The sequence below is a fragment of the Mustela nivalis genome (assembly GCF_964662115.1).
Source record: "Mustela nivalis genome assembly, chromosome: 7".
Classification (NCBI taxonomy): Eukaryota; Metazoa; Chordata; class Mammalia; order Carnivora; family Mustelidae; genus Mustela; species Mustela nivalis.
Genome location: NC_139026.1, coordinates 85,679,504 through 85,698,437, shown reverse-complemented (window position 1 = coordinate 85,698,437; position 18,934 = coordinate 85,679,504). Strand labels below are relative to the sequence as shown.

The following is an 18,934-nucleotide window of genomic DNA, read 5'->3' as shown; positions in this document are numbered from 1 at the left end:
TCAGTGTCTCCGGGGCCGGAAGGCCTCCCTGGAGGAGCTGCAGTCTGTGCACTCGGAGCGGCACGTGCTCCTCTATGGCACCAACCCGCTCAGCCGCCTCAAACTGGACAATGGGAAGCTGGCAGGTAGGGACCCCGATGGCTCCCGGGACCCTACGCCTCCCCTGACCCGGCCAGCTGCTGTGTTCTCTTGTCCCAGCCCCACGCAGCCTGCCCCTCGGGCATCCTGGGAGTCCCCCTGCCACCCGCTGTTCCCCTTCCCCCAACTCCCCGGCCCCAGCACCCCTCAGGCCAGAGCTGAGAGGCTTCTGGGCTCACACACACTGGGCCTCTCCCCACAGGGCTCCTGGCACAGCGGATGTTTGTGATGCTGCCCTGTGGTGGGGTAGGGGTAAGTGTGCCCGGGGGGCTTGAGCGCCCATTGCCATGGGCTCTTGGAGCTCCTCCCTTCTGTTCTCCCAGGCCCAGCCCCTACCTGCTTGTTCTTGGGGTCCTGCCAGACCTGTTGGGCCAGGGGCTCTCCCATAATGCTCCTCTGCCGGCTAGAAGCTCCTTGTGGCCAGGTGTGTCCTCTACCCGTCAGTGTCTCCTGAGCGGGGAGCCCTTTGCCTTGCACTTAGACGGTGTTCAGTAGATGTGGAGTTAGGCTTAAAGAGCAGGGGATTGTCTCCCTTCGTAAAGCCCTGGTGGTGGTCGGGATTCACCCTTCCACGCCGGCCTCCGGGCGGAGTCGGGCTGCTTGGCCGGAGCTGTGGGGATGCCTCCAGGGTCCTTGGTGACCCAGGCAATTTTCTCTCACAGCCCAGCTTCCCCTCCTCCCAGTTCACCCTGCTTAGCGGGCTCCTTGCCTCCTCTGGTGGCGTCCCAGCCCGGAGTACGGAGGCAGGGGATGGAGGCCTAGTTCTGGAGGGAAGTGGGAGCTGTAGCTGGGGGGCTGTTGGGGAGCCAGTCAGCGCCCTGTTCACAACTTCCCATTTCTTGCCACTTTCTGATTTTTCCAACTGTTGTTGCTTCTGTTTTCTCCTCCCTCCTCTCCCTCTCTGTCTGTCTCTCTCTCTCTCTTTCTCCAGCCTCTTGCGACTCTCTCTGCCTTCCTCGCCTCTCTTGGTCCGCCTCGCCCTCCCCATCTCCCCATCATGCCCCCCGGCCCCTCCCTAGCCTTGAGGCCCAGGGACTGGGTTTGGGGGGCCTCCCAGCCTGGGCTAGGGGCCCTGAGTGGAAGACAGTGGTGCAGACGGCCCCTCGAGCTCCGACCGTCCCGCAGGGCCTGAGCAGAGTCAGCTGGGGCTTAAAACCCCCTCCCGGTCCAAACCCCAAGTCCCGCCCAGGTAACGCCATGCCCCCTCCTCTGACTGGGGAGGCAGGCGCGATGCTGCTGGCAGAGTGCTGGCCAGATACGGGCTGGTGATATGGACTGAAGCTGGGAAGAAGTCATGCTGGGATTGGGGGACGCAGGAGGCCTTGCCTTTGGGTGGTGGGGCCCTGGGGAGGCAGCGCTGTCTGCCCAGTTCCCTGCCCCTGGGGTCCTGGCCGTGGGGTGGGCACCGCCCAAGAGGGCCCTGGTTCCTGTGGGGGCCTTGGATGATGCGGGCCCTGACTCTGGCCCCCACAGGTGGATACCGATACCATCTGGAACGAGCTGCATTCCTCCAACGCAGCCCGCTGGGCCGCCGGCAGTGTCACTGACCTCGCCTTCAAAGTAGCTTCCCGTGAGCTAAAGGTAGGAGCTGTGAGTGGAGAGTGGGTCAGCCACAGAGAGGGTAGCAGGGTGGGGCAGTAGGGAAGGTCAAATCCAGAACCGCAGGCCTCTCACTCCTCTTGGATAGTGCCTCAGGGTTTTGGAAGGGAAATTGAGAGTTCTGGCGACAGAGCTGAGATTCGAACCTTATGCTCATGCTATTTGCTAGGGGTCAAGCCGCTGGTCTCTAAGAGGCCCAGAGTCGTAATTACTCAGGATCATTTCACACACAGACCCGCTGTGTGACCACCGGGCAGTTGCAGAGCATCTCTGGACCTCTTCCATCAGCAGATCGGTTCTTTGCCATCCGAGGTTTTATAGACCGGGTTGGTGCCTGTGCTTGTTCACTCTGGGCCGGGCACCTGACAGGAGCTTGTGCGGAGGCCCGAACCCCCTGCTGTTGAAGAGCTCACAGCCCAAGGGGGGCATATGTCCAGTGTCCCTGCTCCTCCTCAGAGTGGCGTGCAATTAAGAGCTCAGTGCTGGGCTGTACCTTCTGGCTTCACCCTTTGACAAGCGGGCAACTTCCCACAAGCTACTTAACTTGCCCAAGCTTCAGATTCTCCTCAGCTGTGAACTAGAGAGAACCCTGTTTCTCTCATGGAGATGTTGTGAGGATTAGGCGACATTTACCTCAGGGAGCTGTCAGGATGAAGTCCCACGTTTATGGAGTGCTGGGGCACAGTGCTGGGCATGGTGTTTTTGCCCGAAAAATAGTAGCTCTTGCTAAAAAGTGATGAGAGTCAGGACACACCAGGGTGGGAGGTGTTCACCGTCACCCTAAAATCACCCGCCAGGCTTCAGGGCACCTCAGATCCCACTGGCCGCGGTCAGATCTGCTGACATTTGTTGTCCTATGGCCCCTTCTCAAGGCATGAGCCTGAGCTTGGGGCAGCTTTGTGGAGATGTGTGTCTGAGTGCTGGCCGTTTGGCTGACAAGCATTCTTTCTGTTTCCAGAATGGTTTTGCAGTGGTTCGGCCCCCAGGACACCATGCTGACCATTCCACAGCCATGTAAGGCTGGGGGGAGGTCAGGGAGGGGGTGAGATGGGGGGGCATTACCCCCTCTGTCCCCTGAGCCTTTTGGGGCCAGGCCAGACAGGGCGGCCAGAAGAAACAGGAGAGGTGAAGACACAGGGGAAGAATGGCCGGGCAGAGCCTCTCTTTCTCTTCCTCCCAGGGGCTTCTGCTTCTTCAACTCCGTGGCCATCGCCTGCCGGCAGCTTCAACAACAGGGCAAGGCCAGCAAGATCCTCATCATGGACTGGGTAGGTCCCGGTTCCTGGTTCCTGGCCCCTTCAGATCCGAGAGCCCTGTAGAAAGAGCCCCAAACCTGGCAGCAGAGGATCTGTCTTCCTGTCCGAGTTCTGCATGAGCCTCCTGGGCCTCTGCATTCCTCTGTATATAAAATGTGGGCAAAGATAAGAGTCACACTGGGGGGCTGCCGGGAGGCCCAGAAGCAACCGTGTGTGAGAAGGCCCTCAGCCATCACGAACTCCCATGGTGGGAGGAGCCACTTGAGTGCTCTTTGGCCTCCAGTGGCTTCTTTCTGCAGGTGTCACTGCATTGCCCCTATAGTCACAGGGATAGCAGGTCACCTCAACGTGCCCCAAATGACATCTAGACCCTGCAGTTTGACCTGTGATGGGTCTGAACCTGACTGTTACCTGGTTTCAGATGAGGAAGGTGAGCCCAGAGATGTTAAGTAACTCACACACAGTCACAAATCTGGTAAATCCTGAGACTAGGACTTGAACCCAGGCCAGTTAGCTCTGGAGTCCATGCACCTAAGCCAGACACTCTGCCTGAGCGTCTGTGAATGCGACATGCCTCTACAGCTATTGACTGCAGAGGAAATTTCTACCCTTGTGCCCACATATGGTCCTGTGACTTACCAAGTGTCAGACCACAGCTCTTCCTAGCAGTGGTGACCCCGGGCCTCACAGACCTGCCCCTCCATAACTGAGCTTGGTTTCCAATCACCTTATCACTCCTTGACCGTGGGCAAGATGCGTTAGTGAAGGTTCCTGACATGTGTAGGCTTGGACTTGCCCCTCTTCTGCCGTACATGTCTTGTGCCTGCTGACCAGTGGGCCCTTGGCATGCCTCCTCCCCTTCAGGGTCTCATGGTATAGTCTTCCCGGTCTAGGACTGTGTGCCCAGATGTGCGCACACGGAGAAGCACAGAGAGGGCCGGAGGACTACTTGGGACGACTCAACAGTGTCGCTCTGGGAACCCCAGCCTCCTTACTCCCAGTCTAGGGTCCTGACCCTCAGACAAGGGACACTTGAAACCTCTGTGAGCTGTGCCAGCCCCCATCAGCATGCCTTCAGGCCTTCACTAATCCGTTGTCCATGCCCCTGCCCAGGATGTTCACCATGGCAACGGCACCCAGCAGACCTTCTACCAGGACCCCAGTGTGCTCTACATCTCCTTGCATCGTCATGATGACGGCAACTTCTTCCCAGGAAGCGGGGCCGTGGATGAGGTAACTGCATGCTCCCTTCTGGCCCCGTTGGCTCTGCCTGTGTCCCAACTAGCTGTGGGATCCTGGGCAGGTTGGTTCGCTTCTCTGATGCTCCGTTCCTCTCTCTGGAAGTGAAAAGGCCAGTTGAGCCAGTCTCGCAGTGCTGGCGTCCTAGAGTTCCTCTCCTGGGACCCTGCTCTCCTCTGGTCTCTCTTGCCTCCTGTTTTCCAGGTGGGAGCTGGTAGCGGTGAGGGCTTCAATGTCAACGTGGCCTGGGCTGGAGGCCTGGACCCCCCGATGGGGGATCCTGAGTACCTGGCTGCCTTCAGGTGAGTGCTCTGGGGGCCCAGAGGAGGTCCAATCAGCAAGGCCACTCTTTTGTGCCTCTTTTCCCAATAGTACCAGGCCGGAGGCGATGGGTTGGTTTGGCAGCCTGTCCTCAAACAGTTACTGGACATGATAAGCCAGTCCCAGGGTGGGTCTTTCAGACTGAGACAAATAAAAGGAAAGGCACTGTTATAGTGGAGCCTCCAGTCCCCATGAAAAGACGGGAGACACAGAATGAAAAAGTCAGGGGTACTTTATCAAGTCACGTGTTACCCAGAGCCAGTGTCGAACTGAGTGCCGGAAGATAGGTAGGGTGAAGTGAGCATAGCTGCCACATTCAGTCAAGCAAGGCTGCTTGGAGGAGGTGGGCTTTGCATGAGAGATAAGAAATTTAGATTGTGGAGAAAGAGAGCAGATGATGTTCGTATTGGGGGAGTTGCTTAAGAAAGTGCATTCTAGAAAAGGCCTTGGACTGTTTAGGGGCCCTTATGTTTCCCTCTGGGATGCCTATATTCCATTTGGGAAAAGAGAACCCTGGAAGTAGGTCTCAAATACTTTTCTGGAAATAGTCTCCATGAGAGCTAATTCTGGAGAAGCCCCAGACTGGGCTTCTTAGTGTCTGTGTGCCTTGAGCCCAGGGCTTCAAAACACATCAAAATGGACCCCAGAGTTGGGTGAGGGATGGAGGGAGGCAGCTGCGGGGGGCCGGCAGGGGCAGAGGAGAAGAGAATGAATCTGGGTGGCCCAGGACGTCAACAGAATCAGCTCTCAGGTGGCGAGAGGTGAGGTGTGGTCAACTCAGTCCGAAGTGAGTGGCAGCTGCGTCCCAGTAGTTTCAGTCCCGAAGGCTTGGTGACCTGCCCCCACTGTGGCCCTGCCCCACCGCACCCCACAGACACAGACACACACACACACACACACACACAAGCACGCGCCCAAGCACCCATGGACATACACACACTCCTCTTTCTTCTCCTTTGGGACCCCATCCCTAACTCCTTCCTGCCCCTTCCCCGTTAAGAGCTCTAAATACTTAGTGGCTAAGTACTTAGACTGTGCCAGGGATATGGGTGGCCAGCCAGGTCAGAGAGGCTAGAGGGATCCATTTATCCTGCTGGGAGATTGGGTGACTTGGAGTCCCAAGAGCAGGGTACTCACGGTAAAGCTGGTAGGAAGGGGCCCGCCCCTGGCAGCCCCGCACAGAGTGCTGAGCCCCTGCGTCTGGCCCCCACACAGGATGGTCGTGATGCCCATCGCCCGAGAGTTCTCTCCGGACCTGGTCCTGGTGTCAGCTGGGTTTGATGCCGCCGAGGGTCACCCAGCTCCACTGGGTGGCTACCATGTTTCCGCTAAATGTAAGGAGGGCCCAGCTCAGGGGGAGAGGTAGGGAATGAGGGCCAGGCTGGGAGGAGAGGCACTGCCCCAGTCCTGGGGAAGGTGGCAGTGGCCAGCTCAGGACCATGAGTGAGGACGGGTGTGGCAGCTGGGCCTGATGTTCCCTGGGCCCTCCTCGCCTAGCCCTGCCCAGAGCCCTTTCTCATGGCTGGGGCTGTCACCACAGGAGACCTACGCTGCAACCTGGGGGTGACATCTGGTAGCCAAGAAGCTTGGCCTTGGGACCCCCTCCCCACAATGCCCACCCCACTTGTGCCATCCCCAGCTGAGTTGCCAGCTTCTCCTGGAGGGGGACGGGGAGGAGCCCACTCAGCCTGCTGGGCCCCAGGGCTTGGGGGTGACTTAGTGGAAAAGACAGGCTTGGAGTACAAGCCCAGGTTCCAGTCCACTTCCTGGCTGTGGGCCTCATGCAAGTCCCTTAGACCCTGCAAGCCTCAACTGGGGCATATGAATAGGTCTGACACAGGGGGACCCTGTGAAAGGCCTGGAAGAAGGAGCGATGTGTGCATCTGAGCATCATTTATAAAGAAAGATGCCAGCAGAGAAATTTCAGAGAGGGTCCACCTCTCCTCCAGGCCTGCTTCTCCTCTTCCTCCCCACCCAACCATCTAGGTTTTGGGTACATGACACAGCAGCTGATGAGCTTGGCGGGAGGCGCGGTGGTGCTGGCCTTGGAAGGTGGCCACGACCTCACAGCCATCTGTGATGCGTCTGAGGCCTGTGTGGCTGCTCTTCTGGGCAACAAGGTGAGCTGCCCGCCCATCTGTGTATCCATAGAGCAGGAAGTCCAGCTCCCTGAGGATGGTCCTGGCGTGCAGGCAGTTAGGTGCCCCCCAGAGGACTTGCAGATAGTGCTGGGGTGGCAGGCCTAGAACGAGGGGGACAGAGTGGGTACCCCTTCCCCAGGTCAGGTCTAAGACTAGCATTTCCAGCCTTAGGCAGAGCTGGGAACACAGGCATGTTTGTATCTGGAAAGCCAGGGCCATTGGGGTGGAAGATTCCTGGGCCTGTGGGTCCCTAACAGCTGACATGCTGTTCTCTCTTAAAGGTGGACCCTCTTTCAGAAGAGGGCTGGAAACAGAAACCCAACCTCAATGCCATCCGCTCTTTGGAAGCCGTGATCCGGGTGCACAGTGAGTATGGAAAAAGGGTACCCACTGATCCCAGAACCTCAGGGGTCTCCTGCCCTCAGTAACCCGTGCCCCATGACTCCCAGTGCCTGCCAGGCAAGCGGCTCTCTTGCTGTACTGGAGTGGGCTTCCTATGAATAACCCCAATAATAACAGTGGGACTGCCTTCCTCCCCGTGAATGGGTGCTCTCGGAGCCCTCCATGGATCCAGTGGGGACTCCCTGCCTCCTCAAGGCAGGACAGGCCTTCCATCCCCAACCACAATCCTAGGTCAGGGCCAGGCCAGTAGCAATAGGCCTTTTGCCAAAAGCGCTGGTTCTTGACCCTCAGTCCTGTCCACAGAGATTTTGGGAGCTCTGCCTGCTTTGGGGGCTGGTCTTAGAATAACCCCGTATTTGGGGGTGCCTGGGTGGCTCAGAGGCTTAAGCATCCAACTCTTGATTTTGGCTGAGGTTTTTGATTCTCAGGGTCATGAGTTCAAGAGCTACATTGGACTCCACACCCGATATGGAGCCTACTTTAAAAAAAAAAAAGAAGAACATTTGGGAGACAGCTTAGATTTTCACTTGTAACTTAGCATCTATGGAACATTTTATGTGAAGACCGGGGTTCAATGCTAGGGATACAAAAAGTAGGTTTGCCCACATCCAGGGCCCATAGAGGACAGGTGTAGAACAGTAAAGATCGTGCCGGTACTTCATACAGTCTTCACCCTGGGTCGGCCTCTGGGCTGGGTGTGTGCCGTAGACATGATCTCTTACAACAGCAGGCAGGATGCTCATGTCCGTGGCTTAGTGGGGGCCGTTAGAAGCCCAGGCGGTTAGGTGACCTGCTGACGGCCACCCAGAGCAGCCGTGGTGGTGGTCAGCTCTCTGTGTTGTGACCTTCCCCCCTCCCATGCCCCATCCTGTGTGCTGCGTGGAGGTACAGATCTTATCTAGGGAAGAATGGGCCCTACTGGTGCTCTTCAGAGCCCCACACTATGGGAAGGGGTCAGGGGTGGGAGAATGGCTGGGGCACCTGCTAGGGCCCCCTGGTGGCCAGAGCGAATCCGCTCTGCTCTTCCTGGCAGGCTGCGGTGGGGGGGACCATGAGGGAACTGAGGGTAGAATGGAGAGCACTGATCCCTGACTGAGGAGGCACCCGCTCCTGTCTGCTGTGGGGCCTTTGGTCTGAGAGGTCCAGCCTTCTATCAGTTTAGGACGCGTGGCATGGCTGGGGGGATGGGCCTGTTTCCCCAGTCCTTTCTGACTCTGTTTCTTGCCGCAGGTAAATACTGGGGCTGCATGCAGCGCCTGGCTTCTTGTCCGGATTCCTGGGCACCCAGGGTGCCAGGGGCCGACGCAGAAGAGGTGGAGGCAGTGACCGCACTGGCATCCCTGTCCGTGGGCATCCTGGCTGAGGAGCGGTAATGCCCGGCCCCTGGCCCGCAGCCTCTTCATCCCTCAAACCCTCCTGGCTCCAGGACACCAGCTCCCAGCACAGCCGCCCCAGCCTTCTTACTCCCAGCAAGCTGAGCTGAGGCCCTCGGCAGCCCCACCCTTGTCTCTCCCCACAGGCCCCCAGAACAGCTGGTGGAGGAGGAAGAACCAATGAATCTCTGAGGCTCCAGAAGAATGGACCTGCCACCCACCCTGCCCTTCGGACCTGGTTCTTGTCTAGCCTCTGGCAACCGTACCCATTCCCGGGGTCTTCAGACAGCCTTTGGGCAGGTAGTCGGGGCCAGAGAACAGCCCCTTGCGGTCACCCCAAGGAGCCTGAAAAAGGCCCTGGGTCTAGGATAGGGACCAAAGAGGACCCGGAGAGGAGGCAGGCTGGGCAGCCAGCCAGGCCTCAGTAGCACTCTTTCAAAAACAGAGTCTACCCCTTTGGGGTCCAGGCCCTGGGCTGGGCCCCCATTCCTCAGGACTGCGCAGAGGAGGACTAGCTCAGTCGAGCCCACCAATAACCACTATTCTTGGCTCTGTAGACCCTGGGCTTTGCACACAGCCCCAGGCTCCACACAGAAATGTGAACTTGGCCTCAGCCAGGGTGGTCCTTCCTAAGCTCTGAGGGCTGGGCTGGAGTGGGGAAAGGGGGACGGGTAGGAGGAGCCACGGGGTCCGCTGTCCCTGAGTATGGGGGCATCCTTCTTGCCTGCTTCCTCAGATGACTCTGGAAGCTTCCTCTCCCCGCCTCCCCAACCCCACCCCATCAATGGGCAGGGAGACAAAGCAGAGAGTAGTCATCGGCAGGCCTCCCATCTGGTCCCTGCCCCCGCCAGAGGCCACCCTACGTCAACCATCTCAGTGCCCTGGCAGAGCAGACAGGTGCTCTGGGAGTTCCATGCTTCCTGAGCCAACGGTGCCAAACTCTTCATCTCCCCTCAGCAGCACAGCATGGCCGCCAGGGGCCCCTGGGTCACTGCCCCCCTCCATGAGCCTTCTCTCTTTCTGGGGTCTCCCTCACTCAGCTCTGACTCCTGCTCTACATAGGACTAGCTTGGCTGAGGGGAAAGGGGGTGGGAGAGTGGACACAAGACATGGGGGAGGGGAGGCTGCCCTGGCAAAGTCTTCAAGGCTTCTGGGGTTCAGGCCTGGGGCCAAGAAGGAAAGTGTTTGTGTGTGTGTGAGAGAGAGAGAGAGAGAGGGAGAGTAAGAGTATGTATGTTTGTGAGTTAGAGAGTACGTGTGTGTGTGTGTGTGTTCCCCAGGACCACCATACCCTGTGTACGTATGCATGTTTTTGTAAAAAAGAGGAAAAAAAAGAAAAAAAAATGGAAAAAAAAATCTGAACAATAAATGTTTTATTTGCTTTAACAGTGCCTGTGGAGGGGCCTCTGGGGATGAGGAGTGTACTGTGGGCGGAGGGCTATGGGGGGGCGAGCGGCAAGCCTTCAGCCATACAGCATAGCATGCGTCCCATTTGATGTGGGGAAGGGACCAGGCTGGGCTGCGGGCCAGCCCCCCTCCGGCTCCTGCCCTCCTGGGGCAGTGCCCTTGCAGGACGAATCCATTCTGAACACAACCCAGCTGGCCCCTGCTTGCCCCCCTTCAGGGTCGTAAAGGCAGCAGCTTTGGGCTGTGGCCAGAGATAGAAGCCCATTGAGAGGGCGGGGGTATAGAATGCAGCCCCAGAAGGCCTCCCCAGAGAGCGGTGAATCAGACCTCCCTGGGTTCAAGTCCCAGCTGGGAGCTCAGGTAAGTCACGTCACCTCCTGGGGCCTCTGTTTATCAGTTAAAGGCTCCAGAAATAGACACTGTTTATGGTCCCTTCCCGCTCGAATGCACCATGACTCCTTAACACGTAGTGAGCCCAGGAGAGACCATGCACAATGCAGCAGGCCAGGACAAACTCATCCAGTCCCCAGAGAGGACAGTGCCAGGCTGCCAGCGCCAGTCTTTCTAGTTCCGAGCCCGTAGGAGTAGCAGCCTCATCACCTCAGACCTGGCCCCGAGCCCTTAGCTGGGGAGAGCATGAAGGGAAGCAGGTTCGCCCCCTTCCCGTCTGTCCTGGCCTCTTGGGTGACACACTAAATGTCACCAGTGGTGCTGTGCTGAGGCTGTGCCTCTGAGCACCGTTGCTCTGACCAGCACGGCCTGAGAGTCAGGCTGCTGGGCTCTCCTATGCCAAGAGCGGCCAGAGGGAGAGGGCCTCCAGCCCGAGTCAGTGATGCCCCCTCTGCCTTCCAGGGCACACGGTGAGCTAAGGAGACGGTCTCCTGAAGACACCTCGAGACTGGCCACCACCACCCTTCCCTCTGACCACTCCCACAGCACCCGTCCCACCCCCTCCCCAACTCCCCAAAAGAGTCCACCACAAGAAACCACCAGAGGCTGTTGGGTACAAATGGCCGCTGTATTTCTGCTAAAGTGACAGTGACACAGATAAGGCAAAACAGCTGAAGGGCAGGACATATCGGGGGAAAAGGGCAGACCGTGCAAAATGGCAACCTAACGTAAAAAGGTGTATGTAACAATAGTTCCCTCCTGAGTTAGTGAGCCCTTGTGCCTGTGTATAGGCAGAAAAGCAGATTTTGTCCTTCAGAAGGGAGATTTTCAAAGACGAGAGCTCTAGGCAAAGGGCAGTGAGTGGGGGAGTAGAGGACTGTCTCGTGGCCAGGGGTGACACATGTGAGAAGTGATGGAAATACAGGGCTGTGGGTGCATGGGCACAGATCTGCGGGGCTCCCTCCAGCCTGCGCCATGCTGCCCCTTCCCTGGAGCCCTTCTGGGGGCAGGGTACCTTCCCCAGACACCTAGTTTGGCCTTGTTCAGGGAGTCCTGCTTCGGAGTATGTGGTGTGGTGAAGGAGATGACTGGCTCCAGCACACTCCTGGGATACCAGCCCTGGGCCAGGAGAGGGACAGTCAACTCTCCACTCAGGTCTCCAGGCCTTGGGAAAAGAGAGCCAAGTGTTGCCATCCCTGGGACTGATGGGTTAAACTACCTGACTCTCAAAGGACAACAGGATGGGGGGCTGGGGTTGGGGTTGGGAGGTCTCCCGTAGAGACCCCTTACTTGACTTGACTCCCAGGTTCTCAGCCTGGCCTGAGGGAGAGTGCCCCCAGGCAGAGCCCCAAGGCTCACTGCCCTACCCCACGACTCACTGCCCTGGCCCTGCTTACGAAGTTTCCTCACCGAGTGCTAAGAAAATAGATCCATCTGTAAAGGTCTAAAGCTGCCCTCCAGCCAGGCCGATGAGGAGCAACATGGCGGGAAGGACCCCTTTCCACCGCACCCAGGTGTCCCGCAAAGGGGACAGGACAGCTTCCTGGAGGAATGCAGTCGTCTTGCAGTGTTTCTTCTGCCGCAGATCCAGGGTGTCCAGGGGGTGCGGCAGGCCTGCCCAGTGTCTCAGAGTCTGAGTCCAGGTCCTGAGGACCCCCAGGGTATAGAAGCCTCACCCTGTGGGTCAGAAATCACTGAGGATGCTGATGTCGGCAAAGTCAGCCCGGTAGCGGTGGGCGTAAAGGCTGAGCAGGAAGGCCCACTTGAAGGAAATGAAGCTCCAGACACAGGAGAGGTAGTAGCTGTTGGGGTCCATGAGGCCTGCAGGGGAGAGGAACCCCACCCTCAGTGCCAGGCCGTGCCTGACTTGAGAGGGCTTTGCCCTGGACTCCAGCCACCATGCCACAAGCCCAGGGCCACCTCTCCCCACCAGGAGAGGTGGAATGTGATAAGCACTTCTAGAGCATTTGGGGTTTGCAGGCAGGAGGCCGTAGGGCTGAGGGAAGGTCAGAGTTGGCCAATCCCGGCTCTGTACCACCTGCTCTGCCCTTCTACATTGACCCTGGGCCACTTGGACCCTGCTGGAAGCTTTAGACTCCTTAGGGGCAGGAAAAGCCTTTGCTTACTTGCTGGCCGCAGCCACCAGGGGGCGCTCCCATCCCAGAGCTTGGCAGAAAGACCAACCCCTAGAACTAATAAAAACTGCCGGCTGCCCACCTGCAGAGTCCACCCAGCTCAACACCTCCCACAAGTTTCAGTGAATCCTTCGAACCCGAGGCGGGGAGGTCGTCTAGGTACTGCTTCCCCCTCACTGAGAAAACCCAGGCACGGGTAGGTTAAGTGGGCTGCCCAAGCTCCCAGGACGTAAGCTTTGGAACTAGGACCAGAATCCTCCTAAGTCCCCCATGGGCCCTCCCACGCCCTTCCCTCCCTGACCGCCCTCACTCTGGTGTCGGGTGACAGCCAGCACAAGGAAGGTGCAGAAGGTGGCAACGGACACGGCCGAGAAGAGGACGCCCACGAAGAAGAAGCCACGCAGTCCCTTGAGCCAGGTCCTCCAGTAATCCTGCATGTACATCACGTGCGTCACCAGCACCCACAGCGCCAGCACACCTGCGGGGACAGACCCGTCAGCCGAGGGAGCTGCCCTTCCCCTGCCTCCTCACCCAGCCTCCAGCCCGGGACCCCAGGGACCTCCCAGGACCCTTTGGCCCCAGAGGCCAGTGCTGTTTGCATAATATTACTAAGGTAATGTTGGCTTTCCACTTTCGTTGCTTTCTGACCCCAGGGTGGAATGTTCTGGAGGCTACAAGGCCTCTGGCATCACCAACTTGAATGCAAAAGTAGATAAGAGAATCTACCATCTTCTGTTAAGCCAGATGTTAAAGTGATTTGCAAAGATAGGAAACCATGGCATTCTTTCCCCCTCATTTTTTTGTTTTAAAAAAACATGACTATTTCTTATACAAATATGTTATTTATGCTAACACAATGTTATTTTTCATATTACTTTAAAATGCTTGTAATGAGCACTGGGTATTATAGAAAACTGATGACTCACAGACCTCTAACTGAAATAAATCATACATTATATGTTAGTTAATGGAATTTAAATTTAAAAATAAATTTAAAAAATTTTTTAAAAAACATTATGAAACAAGCAGAAAAATTAGGACACTGGATATTTGATGACAATAAACAACAACTGAAATGTTTAGATTAAAAAAATAAATGCTTGCAAATGTGTCCTAATTTCTGGTATGATATGCATTGAGAGATATAACAAGATTTCTTTGGGGTGTCACTACTTTTCAAGCATGTGAAGAGGTCCGGATATCAGAAGGTTTGGGAATCACTGCAGTCGGGCCTGCTTTCCAGAACCTGCTACCACCCACCGAGGGCCCTCTCGCCCCTCCAAGGTCTGTGGCCCCTATGGGGCCCTTTCAGAACTCTCTGGATTGCTCCTACAGAGTGAAGAGGTCCAGTGGTGAGACCCCCAAGGCCACCCAGCGCGGCCCTCTTGCTCTTGACCATGTCACTCCCTCTGGTTTGCTGAGGGCAGGCCAGATGCCCCCAGCCTCTCCAGGGCCTGCCCTCTGGGCCTGGCCGGGCACTTCCCCAGATGCCAGCTGCTGCTCAGCAGATACAATGAGTACCCTCAGTGCCAGGCCGTGCCTGCCGGCGCAGCCCCAGGAGTGGGACAACTATGTCGCACTGGCAAGGGCCCACAGCAGGGCCGCAGGTCCCTGCAAGGAAGGAATGAGGAAAGAGCCAGAGCCACCGAGAGACGCTTCCAGCAGGCAGCCAGCCGCACACTCTACAGGCAGAGGAGCATCTGGGTGTCGGAAGGGCGGGCATCTGGTTGGGGAAAGTGGTTCTCTTGAGCAAGGGCGAGAAGGACGGGAAGTGGATGGGAGATGGGGGCGGGAGCATGCTTTGACTGGGTCTGTAATATTTTATTTCTTAGACTGAGTGCTAAGTATAAGGGAGTTCATGAAATCATCTAGCCTTTTTTATATGCCCAAGATATTTCTCTCTCTCTCTCTCTTTTTGAAGTTAGGAGGGAAAAGAGGCTGGCAGGGGCGGAGGGTATGGTCACAGAACTAGGCTCTGGTTATCAGCTAGGCAGCTGTCACAATTCGGGCAGCCTGGCGTGGGACACAAAGCCACGGGACTATGAGCCAGGAAGTCTGGGGCCTGGCACTGCTGTGCTGCTCGTGACCTCTCAGAGCCTTGGTGTTTCCCCATCTAGAAAATGGGTGAACCCAAAGGTCCTGTCAGTCTGGAAACTCAGCCACTCCCACCCTAGTGAGGGCTCAGCCCTGCCAGCCTCCCACCCCCCACCTCCTGTCCCACCTTGCTTGACCCAGGCTCTCCCAGCTCTGCCCCTCCTTCTGTGGGGGGGTCTGGGGCCTGCAACATGGGTCCTGCCACTCCTGAGATCAGGGTGAACTGGGAACAAGCGTCTTTCCATCCCCACCCAGACGGGAAGCCAGAGCAGCCTGGAGGTGGGCAGAAATATGATCTCCGGGCTTTTCTGCTTACACCTTACACGATCTAGAACAGGTGCCCAGAAACATTTCCCAGACCTCTCATGTGCATCCTAAGTGCTCATCTGGGGATGGTGTGTGAGTCCTTAAAGGGCCCCAGGAAGAAGGCATGTTGTTCCTGAGTGCATCCCAGGACAGTCAGACGGGCATTTGTCTGGGACAGCGCCACCCGCCCTCGGTCGGCTCAGTACTCCATGGAGGGCCTGGAGTGGCATGGAGGGGCTGGACAGGATGAGCTCGGAGATCCTCCACCACCTGAAGATCCTGGAGTCAGCTTAGGAGAAAAATAAGGAGGGCAGAGTAATTCCTCGGTGACTCAGCAATTTCTGGGTTAGGAAATGCTGAAATGGGGGCCTGTGGAAATGCCATGTGTTGGTCCACTGGCCGGCTGCAGGAGTGCCCCCAGACACCCCCCTCACCACCCACTGCCATACACCCACATGCCAAAAAGGGCTAGGAAAAGGAAGATGACCATTTTAGGTGTCCTATGTATAGTTCTTTGTTAAAAAGCAGGCCCAACCTTAAACTCCTCTCACTTCCCCTGCGCATAGGCCTTGCCTCCAGATACACACAAGCCACTTCTGGCAGCAGGTCCATTCTTACACACCCGGGCTCCCGCCGCTGTCCTTGGACCAGGGACCTCCCCCAAGGTGGGCAGTGAGGGAGCAGGACCCCAGATGGGTCCCCTCCCACACCTCAGGCAGGAAGCAATTGCCTCTCAGTTTTACTCGCTTCCTGAGGACACTCTGGGCAGGATGGTCAGTTCCCCAGGCCCACCCAGCTGCATACTCACCCTCGTCCCCCACCCCCCCGCACCACTTCAATGAGCAGAGCCCTTGCTCCACTGGGGGCCCGCAGCTGGCAGCCCAAGGGCAAGGAAGGGTCAGAGCTGGCCAGTGAGAGTACCACAGGGCCTGGGATGGAGATGAGGAGCTGGGAGGAGGACAGAGGGGCCCACAGAGACCCTCAGACAGGTGGGACCCTGGGGCCAGGGCCCCAGTCTGTTCATGCACCTCTGCCCTCTATACCAGCCTGGGGAAAAGCCAGGCCCCAAGCCCCAGGGCTCCTCTCACTCCCAGGTCATGTGGGAAGAACACAAAGCCATTTAGACTCCTGGGGCAACTTTTTCCATTCTTTTCCCCTTTCCTTGGTCTGTTAGACCTGGGACGAGAGTCTGTGTTTCCCCAGGATTCCCAGGGCAAAACCATTTTCTCTGCAACTGCCTTTCCTCCAAGCCACTTCTTGCCAGACACCCACCAGGATGGGAGACAGTGCATCTCCACCCATGGCCCCTGGAGCCCCAGGGCCCACACTCCCTTAGAAGCCAGCACCCCCATCAACCTGGTATGCAGGGGAGAAGGAGCCTGCTGGGGCTGCCCTCGGGTGACTCAGCAGTTTCTGGGCTAGAAAATGCCGAGTCAGAAGTGGGGTGCTCACAAGTCAGTAAATCTGCTGATGCTTCCCTCCAAAAGAGGAAGAAGGCTGACTGGCTACAGACTTTCTCAGAACCCACTCGAGGTGGGGAGGGCTGGTGGCTCTGACCTGGCCAGCCCTCTGCCTGCCCGAAGACCCACCACTGCCAAGCGGCATGGCTCATCCTTTGCCACCTCTCTGTCGTCCACAAGCCCACACTGCCTGGGAGGTGCCAGGCCCTGCTCCAGCTGCTGCTGCCCCTGCTTCTCTCCCTGCAGGCAGCTGCACAGCTGGCCTGCCTCAGAGGCTGAGGGAAGCCTTCGGGGAGGGAGAGAGGGCAGGGTTCAGGTCAGAGGGAAAGCCCACACTCCCTGGAGCCCAAGTTACGGGCCTCTTCCACAGCCTCCTGAGAGGCAGCTGTGGGATGTTCGCTGCAGAGCATTCTAAACTGTCCCTGGAGGGGTCCCCGAGATCACCTCTTTCAGTGGTGTCTCCTCCCACTTCTTACAGATGAGGAAACTGAGGCCCAGGAGGCCTCAGCTCCACTCAGCTCCACCGGGCTCAGCTCCTCTGGACCAGACTCTAACAACACCAGCTCGGATCCCAGGGACAGCCCTCCCTCCTCCGACCCCACCAGCCCCTCCATCTCAGGTGTCACTGTGGCCACAGGCCCTCGCTGGAAGACCCCTCCTTCCCAGGAGCAAACACACAAAACTGCAAGGAGAGAACCTTGAGGAATAGAGCAGCTGGATGTGGGGAGAGGGGATCCAGAGGTCTGTAGAGAACTGAGCAATGCTGGGCTGGCTGCCTCCAGGGAGGCCAGGAACCCACGGGTGGGGGTTGGGGGGACCTCTAGGCAGGCCTGAGAGCAGCCCAGCCAGGGTGCCCCCCAAGGACTCTGTGGGGGCATTGCTTAGGCTGCAGCTCTGTATGCCCCTCTATTAAGGCAGAAACCCCACCTCCCGTTCCTTCTCTACCCAGGGACAGCCCTCAGTAGGCTTGGTGGCAACGACTAAGTCTAGTTTCTTTCAGTGAGTACATCTACGGCTTTCTGGGGCAGAGGATTTTAGGAACGGAATGAGATCACCATATGTAAAAGTAATATCCTTACACGTATTTTTTTTTCCCCAAAGTTCTTCCCCCCACACACTGTTTTGTGTAGCTGTGTAGCCCTGGGCAAGCTATTTATTTACTCTTAGCCTCAGTTCAAGCCTTGTCTGTGAAATGGGCACAATAATAATGCCCACCGCATAGGACTAACGTAAAGATGAAACAAGATGATGGAAACACCGCTTAACACGGTGACTGACACACAGAAAGTACTTGGGAAAAATGTTGGTGAGTAGGAATAGTATGTTTTGTCTTCACACGGATTCTGCAACCCAGAGAGGTTCACTGGGTGTCGGCAGGTGCACAGTGAAGACACAGCATTGGTGAGGATCCTGTCTCCAGCAGCAACCTGACGCTCTCCCTCCAACACTCGCCTCCCCACTGCTCTCTCAAGTCCAGAAAAGGCACCAGCACAGGCTTCAGCAGACCTTGGCTGAGGAGCCACAGCGGAGGCGTGGCAGAGACACCGTGGTGGGAAGAAAATGTCCACTTTCTGCCCGATTCCCTCGCGCGGTCCCCCCTCCCCGGGCTCGGCTGAGGGCTCTGCTGGAGGTGGGGTCCGCGCTGGCGGGAGGAGATGGGCTTCCCCAGGACCCCCCGGCCCTCTCGGCTTACTCCTCCTCTGCCTCACCCAGCCCCCAGGGGAGGGGCGCGAGCGGAGGGTGGCAGCCCGGCGGGCGCGCAGGGAGGACGCTGTCACCGGGCGGCTGGGCCGGCGGCGCGGCAGGCGGGTGCCAATGGCAGTGGCGGCGGGGGACGGGAGGGCATCCGCTCCTGCAGGCGCCCGGGCCCGCGCCGGGCCTGCGCTTCCCACGGACGCTTTTGGATAAACAGCCTCCCCCGCCCCGGTCCCCGGGGAAGCGCAGCCCGCGAGGAGCCTCCCGGAGCAGCCGACAGCGCCTCCCGCCGCCGCGCGCCCGTAGCCGGGACCCCGCTCCCTCCCCCTCCATGCCAACCCCCAGCGTACCTGCGAGCCCCCCCATGGCCGCCGTCCCCGGCTGTCTGTACACCACGGTCCAGACGAGGAAGATGGAGAAGCCGGCCGCGGAGCTGAGGCCGGAGTAGGCGGCGCGGAGGCCGAGCTGCAGGCGGGACGGGGCCATGGGGCTGCGGGCGCGGGGTGGGGAGGGCGAGCGCCGCGACAGTCACAGGTGCAGGGCCGGAGCCGGGGCGGCGAGCCGGGAGCCGGGAGCCGGGAGCCGCCGGCCGCCCCGCGCTCCGCCCCCGGCCCGCCCCCCGCGCCGCGGGCACAGCGCCCTCCCCGGCCGGAGGCCGCCCGTGCCCGGAACCCGCGCCGCGCGGCCGGAGCTTCTCCAAGTGAGCTGCTGGGGCCGCCCGGTTGTTTGGGGGTGCCTGGGAAAAAAAAAAAAGTCACGTTCCAGGGCTCATCCTCAGACTTACCCTGTCGAGATATTCGGGGCTGGGCCAGGCCCGGAAATTTACATTTACACAAGTCAGGAGCGGCGAGGACTTCAAAATTTTTCTCTCTGATCACAATTCTCTTTTCAAATTTAAATTTCTCTTTAAAAGTTAAGATGTAAAAGTTTAGAAACATGCAAGTACACAGTGAATAGGATTCCCTCCACCCTGTTCCT

General features: G+C 58.1%; 2 protein-coding genes across 8 annotated transcripts in view; one reads left to right on the top strand and one right to left on the bottom strand.

The window, feature by feature from the left end:
* HDAC7 (histone deacetylase 7) overlaps nt 1–9,855 on the top strand; it is a 36,058-nt gene extending 26,203 nt beyond the window's left edge. For all 7 annotated transcript variants that reach the window (XM_082739038.1, XM_082739037.1, XM_082739034.1 and 4 more), the window contains 12 exons: nt 5–125; nt 341–390; nt 1,612–1,719; nt 2,696–2,751; nt 2,918–3,005; nt 4,107–4,226; nt 4,437–4,534; nt 5,769–5,887; nt 6,540–6,673; nt 6,976–7,060; nt 8,327–8,465; nt 8,616–9,855. In XM_082739038.1, the coding sequence (XP_082595164.1) occupies nt 5–125; nt 341–390; nt 1,612–1,719; nt 2,696–2,751; nt 2,918–3,005; nt 4,107–4,226; nt 4,437–4,534; nt 5,769–5,887; nt 6,540–6,673; nt 6,976–7,060; nt 8,327–8,465; nt 8,616–8,661 (1,164 nt within the window). In that variant the 3' untranslated portion in view covers nt 8,662–9,855. The remainder of the gene's footprint in view (nt 1–4; nt 126–340; nt 391–1,611; nt 1,720–2,695; nt 2,752–2,917; nt 3,006–4,106; nt 4,227–4,436; nt 4,535–5,768; nt 5,888–6,539; nt 6,674–6,975; nt 7,061–8,326; nt 8,466–8,615) is intronic.
* A 1,020-nt stretch (nt 9,856–10,875) lies between these two features.
* On the bottom strand, nt 10,876–18,574 carry SLC48A1 (solute carrier family 48 member 1). The gene is made up of 3 exons (XM_082739042.1): nt 18,307–18,574; nt 12,712–12,879; nt 10,876–12,087 (listed from the first exon to the last, which is right to left on the bottom strand). The coding sequence occupies exons 1-3, from the start codon at nt 18,440–18,442 to the stop codon at nt 11,951–11,953; spliced, it is 441 nt and encodes a 146-aa protein (XP_082595168.1). The 5' UTR covers nt 18,443–18,574; the 3' UTR covers nt 10,876–11,950.
* Nucleotides 18,575–18,934: the final 360 nt, after the last annotated feature.

Excerpts from the sequence above, each read along its gene's own strand:
- SLC48A1 (XM_082739042.1), bottom strand. The coding sequence starts at position 18,442 with ATGGCCCCGTCCCGCCTGCAGCTCGGCCTCCGCGCCGCCTACTCCGGC. Across the intron at positions 12,880-18,306 it reads GGCCATGGGGGGGCTCGCAG|GTGTGCTGGCGCTGTGGGTG; the intron begins GTACGCTGGGGG and ends CTGTCCCCGCAG. Across the intron at positions 12,088-12,711 it reads GGCTGTCACCCGACACCAGA|GCCTCATGGACCCCAACAGC; the intron begins GTGAGGGCGGTC and ends TCTCCCCTGCAG.